Raw genomic sequence first — 23,039 nt, forward strand, 5'->3', positions numbered from 1 at the left:
ATCTGGAAGCCGCTTTAAAATAGATGCTTCTGTGAGCAGGGCAGTTACATGTTTTATTTTTTGTAGGTAGCTTCATTTGCTGTGCATGTACTGAAAATCTGTTTATTTGTCCTATTACTGTTGTGCACTTGATCGTCACATTAATGGACTTCAAGTGTAAATCCTATGTATTACAGTAACGGGCTATAACAAACCAGCACACTAAACAAGAACTTTGCAGATATATTTGGGGGGCCAACGGCAGGCCTAAATTCTAGTTTTAGAATTTTTCCGACATACTGGAGGTGGCATTTTAAATTAGAAGCGTTTCCTCAACCAAAACTATATTAAAAGCTGCCAAACATCTGTCACTTTGAAGCCAACATTTAATAAATAATTGCAATTTGGAAAACCTCACTCGGACATGATTTGCCACTCAAAATGGACTGCGGCGACGATGGGGGTCCCAGAATATAATTTAAAACAATGTTGAATGTCTTAGTACATTGTTCTTTCTATATTGTGTCTACTTGTATGCTACAACAGTTTGAGTGTTGCAATCACGTTGTATTGAGCTTATCTGTCACATTTCTTTTTTTAAATAACCTGTGTAATAATGGTATATCTTGTTCCCTTGACTGCACAAATGCAGTTCGGTTTTTCGAATTTAAAATTCCATTTAGTTTTCACCGAAAACAGACAATGACAAAAACATCTGAAACAATCATAAGTGGCTTTCATCCCAAGTGAAAAGGGTAAACAGAGTTGTCAGTTTGCTTCCCTTTCTTTAAGATATAAATGTGTAATTAAAACTTGCAATTAAACCCAAGATATCTACCAACACCATTCTAGAAGCTAAGAATAGGGTGCCAGCTTTTGTCGCTTCAAAAAGGTGCAACATCTCTGTTAGTAGATGCAGAGTTTTTATAAATGAGGTGGACACCAGCAATTCTTAACAAAACTGCACCCACACTCCATACAAGTCCTGGTAGAAAGAGCAGGTCTATGTTAACAGCAAAGCATCCCTACACACAGTACTGGCTGAAAATGTGCAAAGTCGATCTTAAATAAATCCAGATCACAACATCCCTAGACATAAAAACCTCTACAGGGATTTCAGTCGCTCCCTGAGCTGTCCATCCCCCTCCCACGCCAGTGGTACTTACAGGAGTTGTGCCGCCGGCGAAAGCCTTTGGCCAGGCCAAGTGCCTCTAGGTGGTGATCCCCGTAGCTTTTTGAACACTGCTGTGGAGAGTGGAGCCCCTCTTGTGCTCTCAGCTCACCTTTGCGAGGCACAGCCATGGGGGCACTACTGGGGGTACTGTCAGGCCCTTTGGTGCTCCTCCCATTGTGGGCAGTGGAGCCAGAGTCTGTCTGCCCAGCTGGGGCTCCACCACCAGGGATCTCCAGGATCTTCAGCTCCTTGATGTCCATGGCACTGGAGGAAGGAACAGGGGACATGCCATTTGTAAACAGTGCAAACAATGGAATTTCTATTCAAGGCTCTCTAGGACACGGGCACTTGCGTCCTTTACGCGTGCAGGATTTGTCGAGACTCTTAATTGTGCAGGTAATGCAGCTGCATTGTGCGAGGGCCAACCTTCAGAATGTTACAAGTTCATGCTGTATGTTGTAGTTCCCACTGTTGAGAACTGGAAAACATGGACCTGGGTATACTTGGAATGGAGAGGACTGAAGATAAACAGAGTTGTGCCCCTTTCACGTGATCGCCTGTGTTTACAGTTGCTTGTTTTGACAGAAATCCATTTCAGGCTTTCTTGCTGACTGCTTCCAAAGCATAAACAATTGTATATGAAAGATGTTAGCGGCTGCGGACAGAAATAAATGGCTTAGAAGTTTAATTGATTTTTTTTGAGACCAAAACATTAATTATGATTAGAGCTTTCGTTTCTGTTAATTTTTTCTATTCTTATTTTTTTTTTTTTCAAGCTTTCACTTTTTTATATATGTATGAAACGCACGTTTTGTTATTTTCCAAAATACTCGGTTGTTTTTTTTCTGTCAAAACATGTACAGTAACTCGAATGTACTTGTACACTTAAGTTGCACCTTCTTTCCTCTGCTGTCTTCCACAACAAAATCCTTATGGTCACAGACACATTCTTCTGGGTTTTTTGCATGTAGGCTTTTTTTTACATTTCGCCACAATTTGCAATTCTGTTTTAAATTCTGTGTTAACTCTAATACAGCTTTAAATCTCGTGAACAAGCCTCGTAATCTTGTTTTAAATCTTGCAAGCGGAGTCTCCAATATAAAACGTATGAATTTCCTGCAACTCAGTAGTTTGGGTGGGTTTAAAGCAGGGGTGTCAAACTCAAGGCCCGCGGGCCGAATACGGCCCTTGGAGGTACTTTATCCGGCCCCCCGCAAAGTTCATTCATTACAGTGTAATTTGGCCCTACCCAGTTTGAGTATTATATTATTACACGCAAGAACTCCAAATCCCAACAGCCATCAAAAAATTAGCAGGAAGCTCAGAGCTAAAGAAACGGAAGACAGCAAGAGATAGCCAATCATATCTCGTGCTTGGTGCTTAAGGCGTGTTTTCTGTTAGACGCTGTAGCCTACTGGCCGTCAAACGATAATATAACACTCAAAATGTCCGAAAGATCGATAAGGAAGGCAGATTGTTTCAGGATAGGTGGGAGTTTGAATATTTATTTGTAGAGCAGCAAGAAAACCCCATTTGCTTGGTATTTAAGGGAAGTACTGCGGTGATTAAATAATTCAATTTAAGGCGCAACTATGAAACGAAACATTAAAAAATATGGCGAGTTTGAAGGAAAGCAAAGGCAAGAAAAGCTGGCCAAATTAAAAAGAACCCTTGATTTACAGTAGGACATGTTTACAAAGGCAAAAAGTGAAAGTGATGCGGCAGTAAAGGCAAGTTACCTTGTGTCAGAGCTAATTGCAAAGTTGTCAAAACACTTTTCTGAGGGTGCTTTTGTAAAAGACTGCATGCTTAAAGTAGTAAATAGCTTATAATCTGTCCCGAGAAAAAGCATGTGTTCTCCAATGTCAATCTTTCAAGAAATACCATGTCTGAAAGAGTGGATGACCTGGCTACCAATCTTCAAGAGAGCTCACTGAAAAAGCAAGTGATTTCGTAGCCTTTTCTCTTGCTGTTGACGAGAGCACAGATATTACTGAGATACCATTGCGTTATCTATTTTTTATCTGGGGTGGTCATGCAGACTTCACTATTATCCCAAGAGTTTTTGGATGTTGCAGCTATGCACCTCACTACCACAGCAAACAATATATTTCAACAGCTTGAGAAGTGTGTGCGCAACATGAAATTACAGTGGGAGCGACAACAACAGACGGCGCACCTCCAGCGTGCGAAGGTTAAGTTTGCTTCTGTCTCGGCTTAGCAGTTTTACCCGTTCCTTCCAGCCACATTCCCACAGCTCCGCATTCAGGCTGCACGCATCAGTGTTTGACAGTACTTCTGCGAACAGCTAGTTCCACTGCTGAAGATTAATAAATCCGCTCAAAGATCTCACCTGAATGACAAGCATCTACACGCCGTGCTAAAGATCGTTTCAGCACAAAACATGAATCCCGATATTAACAAGCTTGTCTCATGAAAAAGGTGCCAGATTTCTTCAGTAAATGAGAACGCACAGGGCAGCAACTAGGTAAGATAGATAACACATGTTTTACATTAACAAGTCATATATAAAATACATGTGTGTGTATTAAACTGTGAATATAAACATGCTTTTTCTATATCACCTAATAAAATGCATGTGTATATGTAAAAGGTCTACATTTTGTGGCCCGCAAATCAAATTTTAAAGTAAGATATGGCTCTTGGTAAAATTGCATTTGACAGCCCTCCAGAATGAATCAATGATAGATATAAATCAGGAAGTAGGGACATTGCCCAGCTGCACTGGGAAAGGTAATTAATCTTATTTATCTTATTTATTTTAAATGGGAAAGGGGTAAAGTCAATGTGAATTGAGTAACCATTTCCAGTGTATTTCCGGTGTTTATTGGGTATACCACGAGCCCCAATTATGATTTATGAATTACAAAACCTGACAGGTTCTCTATTTCTGCAGCACTTGATCTCTTAATATTAAGAGCAGTGGGGGGTGCCTGGTTGAGTAATGCTTTCATTCATGCAGACATTATACTGGTAGTTTTCAGATACGCCAAGAACTATTGTCAAATACTTGAATTTGAAATATCAAACAAAATATGAACGTAAAATAAAAAAATATTTCAACAACTTCTGAAAAATTGTTATCAACTATGTTCTTTCATGTCCTGCTTAATAACAAAAAATAAAGCTGCTGCTAATTAACTTTTTCATATAGGCCTATTTATTCTCCAGAATTACGTGCATTTGTATCGCTTTAAGAATGGACAGGTGTCAAGACTTACGATGGTGTTTTGAGTTGAGACTGGTGAAACATTTTGGTGACCAGTCACTATGACAGGCGGTAGTTTTTCCTAGCGCAAACGCTGCTCTAGGTCATTCAAGTGTACCAACAGGGGTTACCCTTTTACGCCAGTAACAACCTTGAAACCATCTTTAAAATTATGCACACCGTTAACCTATCCCAGAACCACTTTCTCAATCACACCAGAAATGGAAGGCACATTTCCCAAGAATTTGGTTCACTTGAGCTGGAACAACCCTATTTCCCCCATTTGTTCTTTTCAGTGCGCCTTGCAGTATAACGAGAGTGTGTTTATTGGAGAAAATCCATGGTCAGTACTCTCACCTGAACGTGACTTCTGGCACAGGGCACTTCATCCCGTTGTGAAAGGGCTGTCTCAGAGAGATGGTCTGGCTATCCTGATCCACAGACGACACCTTCCCCTGGTACACTCCTAGTGTCTCCCCGCAGTTGATAGAAACCAGGCTTCCCAGCCAGTCCGCAGCCATCCTACCAGCAAGTGAACCCCAGAAACAGACAAACCGGGAATGGAAGTCAGACTCCCAATACACAGCAATTTGAGACCTTTCAGTTTTTATAGGAGGGGTCAACATTTATTTTCCTAAACGTTTAAACTTTAGTATTAAAACATATCTAAAACTAACATATTGAGAGGGTTTGTAACCAATTAGAAAAGCCATATGAACTTCTGTCGCTTCACATGGAGTGCTGCCTACAATCTAATCTGTACATACTGGATGTGCACAGCATATACATTTAATATAAACAGTGAACAAATGTTGCATATGACAATTGGTTTACTATGTAAACACTAAGGCTACACATCTATATTTGGTTTTAATATTTCAGACAAGAGTTAAACGTTAAGGTTTAGCATTTGGCTAACCTTTAACCCTCCACTCCCTATCTGCAGGGTAGAAAGTAATAATTCATAAACTCCAGTGTAATACAGTATAGCCCAACATTTGACTGCTTTCTGTATGTTTTTAGATGTACAGTATGTTTGTTAAATTTTCCACAGAAACAGGGCTAAGCGGTTACCGCTATCTCTGGCAAACATATCCCATCATAGTACAGCGCACACACACTGAATAAATGTATGAAGCTTGGACAAAGTTAAACAAATGCATATATTTTCGTGTTATCAAAACCTATTTCCACCTGTTACTATTGCTGTTATATACATGTACATTCAAGGAATGCAGAAATGCTGCAAGTAAGAGTTAAATAAAAAATTAGAATGCAGACTTCTGTGAAAGCAATTCGTCCGCGGTAAATCTAAAATGCGTATTAGTTTGTAAACCAACAATCACATATATAAAAACATTGCACCACTGCAACATTACAAGAAACTCGCGGCGGTACAACCATCATGTGTTTATTGTTGTACCGTTAAAACAATAAAAACACTGCTAAGGACACCTCGCTAGTTAAGCTAGTACAAACAAAACTCCCCTGGCAAGGCCTACATATTACTATCCGTCCTTAAGTTTTGTATACATTCTCAAAAACACATTTCACATTAACAATAAAAAAACGCAATAAATGCAACCCGAGGAACCTATTTGTAATGTTCTTCATTCAGGGCATATTTGATAATATTCGACTTTGCTAGTATTATCTATATATATATTATATATATTATATATATTATATATATTATATATACACACACACACACACACACACACACACACACACACACACACACATATATATATATATATATATATATATATATATATATATATATATATATATATATATCACATTATATTAATATCCACAAAAAAAAAAACTTTTAAGTGTTTATTTCCACCTTTTCCCGACACCGTGTTTGAAACCCGTGATTATAAATGTTTTACCTGCTCCTGGTTTACTTTTCGTAATGAAAATGGATTTTACTGAATTAATCGTTTCGAGCGTCTTTTTAAATGTCTGAAGCCTTGGTCTTACGTAAAGTCTGCTTTCTCTCTCTGCTTTCTACTTCCTGAAGGCCTCATGGCTGCTTACCTCACTTCCTCTCCCTTGCCTTCTCGGTTTCGTTTTGCTGCTGTCCAGGAATGAAGGCAAGTAGTCTGCCCTGCAATGTTTCCAACCATCCTCGCAATATGAGTTGCCACGGGTACAAAAAGAGCCGGGCTCCCTTGCAGGAGCTGGTGTACAGCACCAATGCTGCGGAACAAAAGAGCCGGGCTCTCTTACAGGAGCTGGTGTCAGGCTTATGTCTAAATATTTGATTGTGTCATCTACTAGCCCTGACCCCTACTTCCATGCCTGCTACAATACATACAACACATACCAATTACTGCTCTATCAAAAATTCTGGGGTGGTTTTATACATGGCCACTAGGGGTGTGCATCTGTGAGTAAATGCACAGCCAAGTGATAAAACCACCTAACCAGGAATTCAACTTTTAGAAGAGTTTGAAAAATGACATTTTAGCTGAAATAGTTCAGTAAGCAAGGTAAATGATTATCTAAAGCAGGATACAGAATGAGAATATTAATGACATTTCATGAAAATATGTAGGTTAAAGTGCCTTCAGCCCCTAGACTGTTGTTCAGTTTTTTTTTTTAAAACTAAAAACAGGATTTCCTCCATTTATACAATATGTACTTTTGGTGCAGATATTAAATTCTGACAAGTAACATTGTAATAGCATAGTATAGTACTAACAGTGTCAGCTGAACTGAAATCTAATAGGATTCTATGAATGCTTATAACATTCTCATGAGTGCTTGAAAATTACCTTAACCGCCATTTCAATGAGACACAGCATATGGCATAATTCGTTATACTGTGCATAATATTTTGGACACAATTTGTGAGATTTGCTTGTGCATGTTTTTCTTTAAAAAAATTGGGTAATTCTAGCTCAAGTGGGCTATATCTTGGGAGGAGTCTGGGATGCAGGTTCCAGGCTGGGTCTTGTATGTGCAAAAGAAGGGCAGTGGAACTCATCAGTAGAGCAATGGAACTCTTGAGTAGAGCAGATGAACTCCTGAGTAGAGAAGAAGAATTCCTGAGTAGAGCAGTGGAACTTGAGCCCCACATGCCTATTTTTCTGAATAATTAATTCAGAAAGCTCGCTGGGCGGGGAAGTGGACTTGCTACTGTTTTCTGCAGTGAACTTGGAATCAAGCAGGAAATTGTTGAAGGTTATTCATCTTTTGAAGTTTTAACCTTGACATTAAACAGTCCATTACCTGTTCATATTGTAATTACCTTAGTCAAACCTGCTATTTCTGATTGAATTTGGAGATCTGCTATCTATATTGACAGTCAAATATGATAGGATTCTTTTATTGGGTGATTTTAACCTCCATGTTGACATTGATTCTGATTCTAACTTCTTGGAATTTTTGAGGCTAATCCATTTGTGACCCCTGGTCCTTGTTTCTTTTTTCAGGTCAAAAAAGTCCCATTACATCGCAAGGAAGGGCCATCTGTTTAAATATAGGAAGGCTCTGGAGTTGCCTAGATCATCATATTATTCTAATTTAATTGAAACAAATGAAAATAATCCTAGATTTATTTTTTTGCTACCCTAGATAAATTAATTAATTCTTCCCCTAATAGTCCCACCCTTGACATTGGCTCCTCTCACTTCTTGCATTTTTTAAAAAAATAAAATACTAGACATTAGAAATGAGATTCCACAGACACCTTCTATTAAGGAGGACATTTTACCAACTACACCTATTAAGGCTTCTATGGGAGCTGTTTCTTTGAACTGACAGAGCACACAGGAACTGACAGAGCTAGTTCGACATATGCTCCCTTGATTCTACAAAAAAAATTAAAAGATTTCATTGGTGTTATTAATTGCCACAATTTAAAAATGATAAATGGTTTACTTTCCTCCGGTACACAGTGCCGTGAAAAAGTATTTACCCCCTGTCTGATTTTCTGCTTTTTTGCATATTTTTGACATTGAATGTTATCAGATCTTCAACCAAAATCTAATATTAGATAAAAGAGACCCGTGAAAAATAACACAAAATGTTGATACTTGTTTCATTTATTTGTTAAAGAAAGTTATGCAACAACCACTGTCCCTGTGTGAAAAAATAATTTCCCCCTAGACTCAATAACTGGTTATGCCACCTTTAGCAGCAGTATCTGCAACCAAATGCTTCCTGTAGTTATTGATCAGTCTCTCACAATGCCCTAGAGGAATTTCGGCACACTCCTTCATTCAGAACTGCTTCAACTCAATGACATTTGTGGGTTTTCGAGCATAAACTGCTAATTTCAGGTCCTGCCACAACATCTCAATGGGGTTTAGGTCTGAACTTTGACTAGGCCATTCTAAAACTTAAAATTTCTTGTTCTTCAATCATTCTGATGTAGACTTGCTTGTTTGTTTCGGATCATTGTCTTGCTGCATGATCGAGCTACGCTTCAGCTACAGCTCATGGATGGATGGCCTGACATTCTCCTGTAGAATTGATACAGACCAAAATATACAATAACAATATCTTTTTCACACCTGAAGATTGCATGCTTGATTACCTTGCACACCAAACAAAAGAAAGAAGCGCCAAACTTTGGTGTCATTTTTTTCTTTCAGTCTCCCTCTATATACTACTACAACCCGCAAAAAGATCTGACCAAATTCAATGTGAAAAAGATGTAAAAATGCAGAAAATCAGACAGGGGCAAATACTTTTTCATGGCACTGTAGTTCCTTCAGCACTTAAGGTAGTTATGGTAAAGCTTATGCTTAAACATATAAAGTCCTCAATAACTATAGACCAGTCTTCAACCATTCTTAGATAAGGTTCGAGAGAGAATTTTTGCAATTCAATTACAAAAATGTCAAACTCTAAATGGTATATTCGAGAAACTTCAGTCTGATTTTTGTGCTGCACATAGCACTGAGACAGCCCTTGTCAGAGCTGTGAACGATCTGCTGATGAACTCTGACTCAGGCTTTCCGTCAGTATTAATTATTTTTTATCTCAGTGGTGCCTTTGATACTGTAGACCACTTCATACTACTGAATTGTCTTGAAAGCATGGTAGGACTATCTGGCCTTGTCCTATCCTGGTTCAAATCTTATCTTTCTGATAAATTTCAGTTCGTCTCTATTGGGGAGGTAAAATTGGCATTATCGGAAGTTGTCTGTGGTGTTTTACAGGGCTCCATTCTAGGTCCCTTGCTGGTTTCATTATATACGTTACCATTAGGTGACATTATCCGAAGATGCTATGCTGATGATACCCAGCTAGATTTATCCCTAAAACCAGAAATTTATTTTGCCTTGGTGATACTAGGTACTTGCTTTACAAACATCAAGCATTGGATGTCACATAATTTTATAATGTTGAATTCAGATAAAACAGAGGTTATGCTAGTGGGATCACAGAACCAAGTAAAAGGAAATGTGGGATAACATGAGCTCGATCCTTGCAGTTTCTCATCAAAACTTAAACTAGAAATTATGAGTTTGGGGGTCATCTATCATTTGAGACTCATGTTAGGAAAGTTACTAAAGTATCTTTTTACCATTTGAAAAATATAACCAAACTTAGACCAATTATTTCTGTAGCTGATGCAGAGACTAATGCATGCATTTCTTTCATCTAAAATTGATTATTGTAATGCATTTTCTTCTGGTATCCCAAAACATGTGGTATCCCGTTTGCAGCTTGTTCAGAATACTGCCACTAGAATTATGACTAAAATCAGGAAAAGTGAACATATTACCCCTTTGTTTTGGCCTCTTTACATTGGCTCCCAGTGCAGTATAGAACTGATTTTAAGATTTTGCTGTTAATTTACAAGGCCCTGAATGGATTAGCACATAGTTATTTATAGGATTTATTAACCCTGTATCTTCCAAACCACACTCTGAGATCACAGGATGTGGGGCTGTTGGTTATTGCTAAGGTCAACATTTTTTTTCCTGCAGTGATTTAGAGGACAGATCTCAAACCCCAGTGCACTAGGCGGCCATTTAGAAAATATCTTTGAAATAGACTTTAAAGTTATAAGTGTAAAAAGTTGTCAGAATGTTAAATATGAAAAGAAAAATTATAGGTATGTGTGGCAATTTGGCCGGTGATTGTGAACAGGTGTAGAGAAGATGCAGTGCAGAAGAAAAAAAACAATTGTAATACAAAACAATTGTAATCCGGTAGGAAACGTGGGTTTTAATTATAATCCAGGTCTGATGACCAACAAAAGAAAAACGCTCTGGCAATACACAATGTGTAATGAGCGGAGCCAAACAAATGGGTTTACAGTCCCAAACAATAATCGCTATCCACCCCACAATACTGAAACACGGTCACCAGTCCATGGTATGTATATTAGTGCTTGTGGTGGGTGTAACAGGCTATTTGGTGACAGTTCGTGAAGTGCAGTTCCGTCTTGTGCTTAGCTCGTGTTTAGCCGTCTGGTGATTCAATAAACAAGACAATTACTAACACTCAAAACAAACAATCACGAATATTCTTAGACAGTTCAATACATTCCTGCAACAGTCTCGCTTCCATCCAGGCTGACCGACTTCCCGACCTCGGAAACGAACTGTCAGGCCATCCCATCCAGATACTTTTCCTTTCGCTATTTAGCACCCTCACAGGTCGAGAGGGAGATTTACAACCAGAACTCATTGTATTTCTGTCACAGTATGTTATTTAAACAGACGTAATACGTTAGATTTTTCGAAACCCCGCTTCTTACTTTTTAAGTTCTGGCCATCTTCAGCTTGGAGAAATATCTTAATATCATAAAGTTCTGGGTTATTAATTCCGTTGGTCCTTTGATATTACAAAATACTTGCTGGGCATTCCATTTGCAGTTTTACAAAAATGTGTGCTACAAATGGTAGGTTTGAATTGGTTATCAACCCAAGTTCATTGATGACCTTTAGCAAGGCCGCTGATGTCAGTATATTTGGGGCAGGTTGTTCACTGCACATCACAAGTTGTTCCCTGTTGAGCTGGTAGACAGTGTGACCTGGTTTTCTCATGGAGTTTTGTGACAGAAATAGAATGAGTTCTGGTTATAAATCTCCCTCTCGACCTTTGAGGGTGCTAAATAGTGAAAGGAAAAGTATCTGGACGGGCTGGCCTGACAGTTGGGAAGTCGGTCAGCATGGATGGAGGCAAGACTCTGTTGCAGGAACGTATTGAACTGGAAGGTAAATGACGTAGCAGCTGCAAGCTATAGACACAGCTGAAATCGCTTACCAAGGGATCATGCGGTGTAGCATAAAAGGGGCCAGAGAAACGCTAATCATTTCCTTCGCTTGGGGTTTGCGCTTTAAACCTGGAAGGACTGAGAGCTGTAGTAGAAACTGCCGAGGAATATTCGTGAGTGTTTTTTTGTTGTGAGTGTTAGTAATTATCTTGTTTATTGTATCACTAGCTGGCTAAACACATTCCGGAGCTGTCGTTTTTGGGCCAGCACAACCAGGAACTGCACTGCACGAACTATCACCAAATAACCTTTTTATCATCCACCACAAGCACTACTACATGCACCCAGGACTGGTGACCGTGTTTTAGTATTGTGGGGTGGATAACGTTTATTGTTTGGGACTGTAAACCGGTTTGTTTGGCTCCTCGCATTACACATTGTTGTGTATTGCCGGAGCGTTTTTCTTTTGTTGGTCACCAGACCTGGATTAAAATTAATACCACTTTCCTACTGGATTACAATTGTTTGCGATTCCTTTTGCACCGCATCACCTCTACACCTGTTCACAATAACCGGTCAAATTGCCACACGTGGTGTCAGAACACAGGATGGATCGCAACGCATTGGCGGAGCTGCTGGAGGCTCTGGAACACAGACGGGACATAGAGGAGAGAGGGAAGGAGGAGCACTATACTGCACTCATTGAGCAGGTAGGGCTGGCAATGTCCACAGCGCCAGCTCCTACTGCAACACCCATTAAGTCGGCACCAGAGGCACGGGCGATGAAGATGTCGGGGGAGGATGACCCAGAGGCGCACTTGGTGGCATTTGAATGTCTGAACACCACTGCAGCTTGGCCAAGGGAGTTCTGGACGAGCCAGCTGGGACCCTGCCTGATTAGGGAAGCTCAGGCAGCCTACCAGGCTATGAGTGACCTCAATGCCGCCAACTACGACCTGGTTAAACAGGCCATCCTTCGCCGCCTCAACATAACGGCCGAAATCCATCGGCACGCTTTAGGGAGTACCAAAGATCCTCGGAGAAACACACCCCAGAATGGTCGCAGAGAGGTTGTATGACCACATGATGCACTGGCTGACCCCAGAAAATAAGAACGTGGCACACATGGGGGAGGCAATAGTGGTGGAGCAGTTCTGCCATGTGGTCGGTGCCGATACCCAGGCGTGGATACGGCGCCACAACCCCGACACCCTGGAGGAGGCTGTGCAGCTGGCGGAAAACTTTGAGGACTCCCTAGCTTCTGCCCAGGTTGAGATACTGTCGGCCCCTGCCCTTTGGAGCAGCCGACCCCTACACATCTCTCCTCCAACACCACCCCCACCATCCGTCCTGGGACCCACACCTCCGAGACCATCGACCCCAATGGGCCCCTTTTCCTGCCCCCCATGGAGACCAAGGTTGGCCCCCAGCTGGGGTAGAGGTGCTGCCCCTGCCCTGTTGCCATACCAGAAGAGGGACAGATTCTTAACCCCTGTTCCCTCTGTCCCCCCAATTTGTTTTAGGTGCCACCAACCAGGACATATGGCCAGGTCATGCCCCGCTGCCATGGAGTGTGACATGGCCGCTTGTAATTGGGCAACTGAAATAGGTAAGTGCAGAAAATGGTCGGGAGGGGCCTTGTATGATCGATGTGGTTTTAGGTAATGTGAAAACCTGTGCATTAGTAGACACGGGTTGTGAGCAAACCTTAATTTGGACACAAGGTCAGGTCGCCATCTCCTGTATCCATGGAGACACGGCAGCATACCCCACCCTAAAAGTATACTTATCGGTGGGACCGATAAAATGTCACTTCATAGTAGGGGTGACGGAAAGGTTGCCACACCCAGTTATTCTAGGCCGAGACTGGCCAAAATTCAAAGAATTGATGCAAATAATGGCATTCTCAGCCGCACAAAACATGGTAAAGAAAAAAGAAAAGGGAACGAGTCGGTGATGTGTTTCCTTTTCACCCTGAAATGTTTTCCCCTATTTTCCATCCTAGAAAAATGAACAAGGAGAGATGGACCGCAAAATGGGAGGGAGCATCTTTGAGACAAGGCTGGGGTCTGGTGGGAAAGTGCTTGAATGGTAACAAACGCCAGTCAAAGTGAGTCGGAGCGCAGTGTGACCGAGAGGGCGAGGTTACTGGGGCAACCAGGGCAGATGCTACTCTGGCCTCTCTCAATGTACCGGACATGTGGTACTCAAGCGCGGACATAGTGTGGGGCCAACACAATGACCCGTCACTAGTGCACACTTAGTGGCAGGTCCGGTCTATTGAAGGTAAGGATGTTGACGGCGCTGTGGCGCTAGTATATCCACATTTCAGTATCAAGGGGTGATTAGTGTATAGAGTAAATCTAGCCGCATGCACAGGACAGCCTGTAACACAATTATTGGTTTTCCCGTCTTGTCGGACCGAGGTCATGAGGCTGGCGCATGATATCCCATTTGCAGGGCACCTTGGAGCTGAGAAGACGAGGGAGCGGATATTGGCCTGATTCTATTGGTTAGGTCTTCCAAAAATGTAGTGAAGCAGGTGCTCCTACTAAGAGATCACCTAGATTTGGTTGGTCGTTTGGCCCAGGACAACCTCAGATCGGCTCAGCACCGACACAGCATTACAACAAAAGTGCACTAATGCGAACCTTTCGACCAGAAGACAAAGTAATGCTGCTACTTCCCTCATCAGAATTGAAATTGTGTGCTTTATGGCAGGGGGCATATGAGGTGATTCAGGCTATAGGTAAAGTGAATTATGAAATTAGACAGCCCAATCACCGTAATGAACGTGAAATTTATCATGTACATTTATTAAAGCCCTGGCAGGCAAGGGAGGTCTTGTTCATGGCCCCAGGCAATATAGAGGATGATTTGTCCAAAGACTGTCCAAAGACTCCTTCCACAAAAATGAATGCGATGGGGGAACAATTGGTTCCAGATAAGCAACGGGAGCTGCGTAAGCATATTGAAGAGTTCAGCTATGTTTTTTCTGACTTGCCCGGCAGAACTAATTTTGTTGAATATGACATTATCTCTCCACCAGGTGTTATCGTGCGAGCAAGACCATACCGGATCCCAGAAAGTTGACCAAGTGGCGTTCACAAAGAGGTATGGGACATGCTCGAGCTTGGGGTGATTGAGCCTTCCAGGAGAGAGTGGTGCAGTCCTATTGTCATAGTGGCCAAGAAGGATGGCACCCACTGCTTCTGCGTAGATTTCAGAAAGGTAAACGCTATTGCCAAGTTCGATGCGTACCCCATGCCTCAGGTCGACGAACTTCTAGATGGACTGGGAAAAGCGAGGTTTATCTCCACTCTGGACCTGACAAAGGGATACTGGCAGATTCCCTTAACCTGCAGCTCTGCAGAGAAAACCGCATTTTCAACACCAGAAGGGCTGTTTCACTTTAAAATCATGCCGTTTTGGCTACATGTTGTGCCCGCTGCCTCTCAGAGACTGATGGACCAGATTTTATGCCCACATCATGAATGTGCAGCAGCGTATATTGATGACGTGGTTATTTACAGCTCCATCTGGCGAGAGCATTTGGCTAGGATTGCAGCCGTCCTTTAGTTTCTAAGGGCAGCCCGGCTGACAGCTAACTTGAGGAAATGTGTGTTTGCCAAAAAAGAAACTCAATACTTGGGATTTCTAATGTGGAATAGAAGGGTGATACCCATAGTCACCAAAATCCAGGCTTTGGTTGATGCAGCGATCCCCAAAACCAAGACTCAGGTGAGGTCACTACTGGGATTAGCCGATTATTATCGCCGCTTTATCCCCGAGTATGCCACAGTGGTTAACCAGTTAGTTGACCTCACCAAAAAGAGTGCTCCAAATTTAATTAAGTGGTCAGCTGAGTGTCAGGGGGCATTTCATATGATTAAGCATAGACTTTGCCAGGCTCCCACTCTTATCACACCAGATTTCACCAAGAGATTCATCCTCCACACCGACGCATTGGATGTAGGTTTGGGTGCTGTCTTGTCCCAAAAGGTAGCTGGCGTAGAACACCCGATACTGTACATCAGGAATGGAACTACTCCGTAGTCGAAAAGGAGTGTTTGGCTATTAAATGGGCTACTCACTCTTTACGATACTACCTGCTGGTGCACTCTTTTGATCTTGTCACAGACCACGCCCCACTCAAATGGTTAAGCACGATGAAGGACAACAATGCCCGGATAACTCGATGGTATCTGGCATTGCAGCCCTTCATGTATCATATGGTACACCGTGCGGGAAAGGACCATCAAAATGCGGATTATTTTTGCCGGGAGGTGGGAGTAATGGGAAAGGTAGATTCAGTTTCTACATACTAACTGACTTGCATTAATAAAACAAAAAGGAGACAATGAGTTAAACATCCAATAGCTTTATATTATCTCACAGAGATTAAATGTGTACACAATTAAACAAGTGCTCTCTTGGGATACTTTTGGATTTTGTTAAAAATACCAACAATGTGAAAATAGCTTGTTACATACAGATACATGCTTGTGCAGTTACAAAATAAAAGCAGAAATCATGATCAGTTCAACAAAATTCTTCATGTGTATGTTTAAATTACAAAATAATATATTTCTTTCTGAGAATTATAAGAAATAGTGTACCCCAACTGTACAGAATAAGGCTGTAATTCTATTGAGGGTTTCTGGTGACGTAAGTCTGCAGGTACAGCGTTCAATCTGCAGGCCATTGTTGTTTGTTTTGGTATTGACAGTGTTATGTTGTGTTAATGTAATGGTGTTAGAGTTTGTTTTTAAAAATGGAGGTTTGCAGTTTTATCATCAATCTTATTAGACACAGGCAATCTTAATATACACTTATTGGAGCATATTTACTGTAGAAATACAACTAAAGCAGCCAATCCCAGTCCATGACTTTGTAGTGCCTAGCTTATTAAGTAGAATGATGAGTTTGATTGAGCATCGCCGCACCACTGAGAATAATCACAGGTCGGGAAGTGATTCTGTTTTTTTTTATTAAAGCCACCCCTAAGAAATCGCTCAGTATACAGGATCCTGTAGGGTTATGTGCCAACTGGGTATGAGCTCTCCTACACATCTGACCCAAACCAAAGGCACGTCCTATTCAAACAGTAAGCACATTAGGTATATAATATACTGCTGTTTACCAGGGTTGTTTCATCTACTTGGCAACCAACTGGATCGTTGTTTTCCATAATGGATCAAACAACTTGGCTACTGTACAGGAAGCAATGTCTGGGAAGCAGAGAAGTATACAAAAAACATTGGTTCTAAGTGAACTACTGGAGTTGGATACTGGTTATCAAGCCAGCTGAGTTCAAAAGGGTAAAGGTAAGTAAGTTAAAGCCAGGTAAAATAGCTTTTACATGTTTGAGAGTTGATAACTCCATGGATCAGATTGATCTTGCTTTCCTTGGACTCCTTTCCTCCTTTAAAACTCAAGCAGCAGGTAGAAATAACAGCTGTGCATTGCGCAATAGAAAAACTGCCTAGATGATAAACATTACTACATATATCCCAACTGATAAGAATCTCCTATCAACAAACGTGTAACATTGCCTGATACATTTTAACAGGACTTTTCAACCAAATATTAAATTCATGGCCATTTAGACCAGTTACCAATGTTTGTACTTGGAGTTTTAGCTTTCCAGTGGTTAGCCACGTAACTCTGTTAAAGAAGACTAACTGTTTTTAAAAACATTATCTGTCTGTTGTGTTCCTCCCATTCCCCACCTTCAGAAAGATGCTTAAACAGCTAAAAAACATTGATCATTAGTTCAAAAGTTAATTGTAAAACCATCCTTGTGTGGTAACATTCAAAAGGGGGTGACAAACAATTGCATGGGCACCTCGGTACAGAAAACTTAACAGAGTAGCTAGCTGAAGTCCTGAGGGGAGTTGAGCAGCGGCTCAATGTCCCTGGCACTGATTGTGCTGTGTTTCCTTGAGGGCAGAGTCTCACTCCTCAGAGTCGGCTCCGTGGCGGTAGCGCAGAGAGGCGCCGAGTTGGCATCGCTTGTGCTTCATTGTGAGGCCGTACTCAGGGGTGAGGTCCAGTTTCTGGCCAGGCAGACTGTGAAACTCCAGCCGCTGCAGGAGCACAGCCAGGAAGAGAAAGACTTCACTGCGACCAATAGACTCGCCAATGCAGCGCCGCTTCCCCAACCCGAACAGCATGACCTTCTCCGACTCAGCCTTGCTGATAGCAGTGCCCTCTGCATTCAAGAAGCGCTCTGGAGAGAAGGTGGAGGGATCCTTCCACAGACTCCTGAGGAAATATGCAAACGCAGGTTAGCACCACGTCCAAAGAATCTCTATCTTACCTTGGCACAGCAGCTAAATGAGTATTGTTGCACTGTATGGGTCCACAGTTAATGGGCAAAGGTTTTTCATCATCTAGAATTTTAGGATTGACACGCTATAACAAACTACATTAACATAATTTAGATATTTTATTTAACATAATGCAATCAAACGGCTAAATGATCTCACAAAAATCTAGCAGAAACCATAATACAGTATTTCATGTTAGATTTTGACATGTAGGGTGATGCAAAACTTTGACCATAACTGCAGATTTGATGATCTTGGGTGATGTGATGTTCATATAATTAGTTACAATACATTTCACTGTAGAAATATACTTGCTGCAAGAAGATTGAAGAAAGCATGGAATATTTTATTAAGGCAACTTACGGGTCGTGATTGACCTGCCACTGGTTCACGAAGACACATGTGTCCTTGGGAATGTAAAAGCCATTGAGAGCCGTGTCCTTCGTTGTACTGAAATGAGGAAAGAAACAGCACATTTATAACATGTGTTTACAGCACACAACCCTGTCTGCCAGGGGGGAAATGGGATGAACTGAAAGAGTTAGCAGAATGGGACTTACCAGTGAGGGATGGTGAAGGGGACGAAGGAGGAGTGGCGGAAGGTCTCCAGGATGAAGGCCTCTGCATATGGCAGGCTGGGTTTATCAGAGAGCCTGGGGCTGCGCTCCCTGCCCACATGCTCATCTGCAGAGGAAGAGAAAGAAAGAGGTCAGCAAATGAAGTGTGGCCTAGTGGTTAGAGGTGAGGGACTGGGAGGCAGTGTGGTCTAGTGGCTAGAGGTGAGGGACTGGGAGGCAGTGTGGTCTAGTGGTTATAGCTGAGCGACTGGGAGGCAGTGTGGTCTAGTGTTTAAAGCGGAGGGACTAGGATGGAGGCAGAGTGGCCTATCTGTTAATGCCGAGTGACTGGGAGGGAAGCGGTGTGGTCTATCTGTTAATACCGAGTGACTGGGAGGGAAGCAGTGTGGTCTATTGTTTAGAGCGAAATGATTGAGAAGGGTGCCTTGTGGCCTACTCGTTAAAGATGAGGGACTGAGAGGTTGCTTTGCGGCCTTAATGTGTTGCTGTTTTGTTAAGTACAGGAAAAAATGCAGTGCTAGATAGACTTACCTAATTCCTGGTGGATCTGCTTCTGGATATCAGGATGGGACACCAAGTACATTAAGCACCAGGAGAGAGCAGTGCTGATTGTATCAAAGCCTGGAAATGAAGTGACAAGGGGTACCAGGTCAGCTCATGGAATACACAACAACCTGGTATGTGCTGAGATGCACTAAAACACAGGGAACTGAACACCGAAGCAGGACATTACTAAGGATTTTTTACGATACCATGTTTGAACAAAAGGTTCAATTCTCTTGATATACCACTTCTGCTATGCACTGGACTTGCCTAGGCAACACGTTACTGTGACCTCAGCTGATGCACTAACCTTGCACTACTAATATGTTACTGTAGATATAGCCTGTTGTAATCCTAACTTGTTGCATCTTATTTCATATTGTATATTAGTATTATTATTTGCACTTACTGTAAACTATAATGTATTTAAATATTAATCTTGCATTGTATACCTGTACGGCCCTGTAACACCTGTAAGTCACTGTGGATAAAGGCATCTGCCAAGAAGATGAAGAAGAAGCAGCAGCTGTATAATATTATAATTCAAATTGAGGAAAAAACTCACCAGCTCCAAAAAGGTCATTAACAATGGACACAATTTTCTCATCAGAGATCTGAATGTTGGCGTTCTCATCCACCTTCTTGTCTTGGCAATGCTCAATCAGTGAGTCAGTGATATCACGAATGTTGCTCTGCAGGTGATAGAAACAGAACAGTGATGAACATCATGGCTAGTTGGCCCTTGAAGCATCAGGGCTTGGTTAATTTCAAATGACTGAGATCTGAGTGTGATTATGGAATTCTGGTTTGGCACCTGTGACTTAACATTACTCTTTAGTAGAAAGAAATCTTAACTGGATCCTACTAATAGTTCTCAGTAGGGTATGCTCACAACACTATGGTAATGTTCTGTCTGAAACTAACATGCTCAAAACACTACAGTATTTTACAGTATAGCATAACCAGCGGATTTCACCGGCAGCACAACCACTCATATGCACAGCCCTTACCTTGTCGAAGGAGCGGTAGTGATCGGTCACAATTTTCTGGATGAAGGTGTTGAATCTGTTGTTAATGGTGAGGAAGGAGCGCATGTTGCGGTTGGGCAGGATGCGAAGAGCAGGGATGAAGTCGGCAGGATTGCCGCTGGCAGTCACACGCCCAAACTCATCACTCAGGTTGACCAGATTTACCAGCTCCTGGTCATCATGGCTGTAGCGCCGGCCAAAACACATGGCACAGATGACGTTGGCCACCGAGACTACAATATGGCGGAAAGGGTCAAAACTCCCATCAGCTTCCATGACCCCAGAGAGCTGCTTCACTAAGTTTTCCGCCTCCAGGGAGATGTGCTCCTCAAGCATTGAGGAGTAGCTGCTGGTCAGGCTTTCAACAGTGGAGAAAGAGCGAAGGGCATTCTGTGCCAGCTTGCGCCGGGCTCGCCACACTCCGGCATGGTCGCTACTGAAAGTCAAGCTCTTGCCATTAGAGATGAACTGGAAACTGTAGAGGTTGGGCCGTCCAGCAAAGTCGTCCCCTTGCTTGATGAGAGCTTGGCGCACCGTCTCGTTCCCACTCAACACCAACACGGGCCGGGTGCCAATCTGGATCTGCATGATATCTCCGTAGTGCTGGCTCATCTTTGTCAGGCTGAGGTGGGGGTTGCCTCCCAGCTCCAGCAAGTTTCCAATCAGGGGTAGGGGTGTGGGCCCGGGGGGTCTGCGCAGACCCGCTGGTATCTCTGTGCGCAGGAGTCGCAGCAGCAGGTAGACTGTGCACAATGTTGCCACGGCGACCAGACTCTCGGACACCAAGATGGGCCCAAGGATGGGTAAAGATATGAGCGCCATTGTTTTTCCTTTTTCAAAGTTTTTTAAATGCAGCACACAGGTCTCAGAGCTCAGATATCTGTTTAAACAAACACAAAAATACAGCATTTATTAGCAAGGTGCAGACACGAGAAACTTTTCCTTGCAACAAAGAAACAGTTTGTGTGCACTGATAAAAACTCTAGTTAAAGAGACAGCAACTGTAACAACTGGCCATAGCACTATACACACACATTTCATCAAAGAAAAAAAGTATTTAAACAATAATATTTACATTTCAGGAAGTTGGCTGTATATTGCGTACTCATTTGCAGAGGTGTACAAGACTGGCACACAACTGCCAGTTTAAAACAGCCTTTGATTCTTCGAAGACCCCCCAATTTGCGTTACGCACTGTACGCACAAGCAGATGACTTCATTATACACTCCCCCATTCACACTGACTTACCGTGTAATTTGCATATATATTAATTTATAGACACATATATTAATTTATCATTTATACATTTATATCATATATTATTAACAAGCTATCGTTACTGATGCACAACACTCCCCCTGTTGCCCCCCTGTTTAATTATCATGCCTAGTCGTCACTCCTGTAGGCAGCCTACAGCCTTACCTCTTGAATGTATAATATGAGACTGCCGTGGAACACGAACCAGGAATCTTAACCCCTTCCACACGCAATGCTGCAATCCTGTTCTTGCTTTAGTGCGTTAAGTATGCAGAGGTCTGGAAACGAACATTCTGCAGACCCAGCTACACCTCGCACTATAGGAACAACCCGCTCACCAACGCGCAACGCACTGGAGCGCATGTCTGTGTTTGGATAGAGTTTTGGGTAGCAGTATACTGAATTACGTTAAACCACATAAGAAACATTAAGTTTTCTGATTTCATATTTGTAAATGACCTGCGCTCTCTAACCCTGTGACCTTCTAACCGCGCATTGTGCCACAGTTTATATTCGACCCCTAACTTTGCTACAGCGCAACACTGCACAACAATTAACCATGGTCAGGTGTCATTCAGAAAGCACAGAATATGCCACCCTAGTCCTCAAGCAAGTTTTTTTTTTTTTTTGTATTGTACTTTTGTAGCCTGTTGCACATATCGTGCATATAGGCACCTGGAGTCTCGGAAGCAACCTGTAAGTGCTATCTAATGCATTGGAAACAATGCAGCTTTCAAACACCTAGCTGTAATAAAAGCTTGCGGTATCGAGGAATATAGCTGACAATGAACAAGAATGTTGCACCACAATCAGAGCGATTCCGGATCTCAATCTGCAACACTGGCAGATTAACAGTGCGTATAAAAAACTGTACAAACCACTTGGATCTCAGCAGGTACCGAGTTACAAATTACAACCACCTGCGCCCGACACGAAGAAAGCGCCGAATCGGCTGTAGCATTTGATAATGTTGCAGATTGAACAGTAAATTACAAACGATTCACCATAACGCTCAATCATAGATTAGAAGTCAAGACTTCATCTAAAATTGCAAAAGCTGTATTTTCTCATACACCGAACCTAGTTGGCAAACATATTTGCAATGTATCTATTTTAAGTTTGTTTTTAAGTTGTATAAAAATGCATTTTCATAGTTTTACCGATACTTATCACTATCAAAAAGTCATACTGTAGGTATGACCGACTACACTGCTTCTGATGGCGCACTATTGTAAAAAGGCACATGCCAGTTAATACATTAGAATGTATATTGATTTCATTAATAGTATTGTAATCTATTTTGTAAAATGCCCTACTTTATGGTATCATGCATATTGTGTAATGCATCTGGTCATCCATAATATATAATTTTACAGTGTTTTTGTAGGCGTTTATAAGCATAATTGCATATCTTCAGTACAAACGACTGCAATGTAGGTAGTTGTATTTCTTCCTTAAAATCTGCTGTAGTCCACTTTTTATAAATGCGAAAACAACAACATAAAATATATTGATTAAAATACAAGCAAAAAGCTTAATTACCTTGTCAATTTGCTAAGCCGTTGGGTTTGATCCCACCCTTGGCAGTGTGATCAGTCGTGTCACACAATGTATAGGCTACTGTAATCGGTGACTAGGCAAGCCTATCTTCAGCAGTCTGAGGTTAGATTTAAGCTTCCAACAACATCAGACTATGAAGATGAGGAGAAGACCGTTTCTTTTATAGAGC

At 41.8% G+C, this 23,039-nt stretch overlaps 2 protein-coding genes across 3 annotated transcripts in view; both read right to left on the reverse strand.

Moving 5' to 3' along the window:
- LOC121298970 (enhancer of mRNA-decapping protein 3-like) overlaps window positions 1-6,407 on the reverse strand; it is an 87,686-nt gene extending 81,279 nt beyond the window's left edge. The window contains exons 1-3 of one of the 2 annotated variants that reach the window (XM_041226376.1): window positions 6,281-6,407; window positions 4,740-4,904; window positions 1,263-1,417 (exon numbers count right to left, since the gene is read on the reverse strand). In XM_041226376.1, the coding sequence (XP_041082310.1) occupies window positions 1,263-1,417; window positions 4,740-4,903 (319 nt within the window). In that variant the 5' untranslated portion in view covers window position 4,904; window positions 6,281-6,407. Of the gene's footprint in view, window positions 1-1,145; window positions 1,418-4,739; window positions 4,905-6,280 lie in introns of both variants that reach the window. The other variant, XM_041226375.1, reaches the window with a different exon arrangement.
- A 9,529-nt stretch (window positions 6,408-15,936) lies between these two features.
- Window positions 15,937-22,989, reverse strand: LOC121299201 (cytochrome P450 1A1-like). The gene is made up of 7 exons (XM_041226832.1): window positions 22,853-22,989; window positions 20,035-20,932; window positions 19,590-19,716; window positions 19,013-19,102; window positions 18,464-18,587; window positions 18,267-18,353; window positions 15,937-17,838 (listed from the first exon to the last, which is right to left on the reverse strand). The coding sequence occupies exons 2-7, from the start codon at window positions 20,872-20,874 to the stop codon at window positions 17,529-17,531; spliced, it is 1,578 nt and encodes a 525-aa protein (XP_041082766.1). The 5' UTR covers window positions 20,875-20,932; window positions 22,853-22,989; the 3' UTR covers window positions 15,937-17,528.
- Between the last annotated feature and the right edge of the window lie 50 nt (window positions 22,990-23,039).

The sequence above is a fragment of the Polyodon spathula genome, chromosome 24 (genome assembly GCF_017654505.1).
Source record: "Polyodon spathula isolate WHYD16114869_AA chromosome 24, ASM1765450v1, whole genome shotgun sequence".
Lineage (NCBI taxonomy): Eukaryota > Metazoa > Chordata > Actinopteri > Acipenseriformes > Polyodontidae > Polyodon > Polyodon spathula.

What these genes read in the sequence shown, in the direction of transcription:
- LOC121299201 (XM_041226832.1), bottom strand. Translation starts at nt 20,874, where the DNA reads ATGGCGCTCATATCTTTACCCATCCTTGGGCCCATCTTGGTGTCCGAG. An exon ending in GCAGATCCACCAGGAATTAG is followed by an intron (nt 18,588 to 19,012) that starts GTAAGTCTATCT and finishes CTTCCTCTGCAG; the next exon opens with ATGAGCATGTGGGCAGGGAG. An exon ending in TGGCAGGTCAATCACGACCC is followed by an intron (nt 17,839 to 18,266) that starts GTAAGTTGCCTT and finishes ATATTTCCTCAG; the next exon opens with GAGTCTGTGGAAGGATCCCT.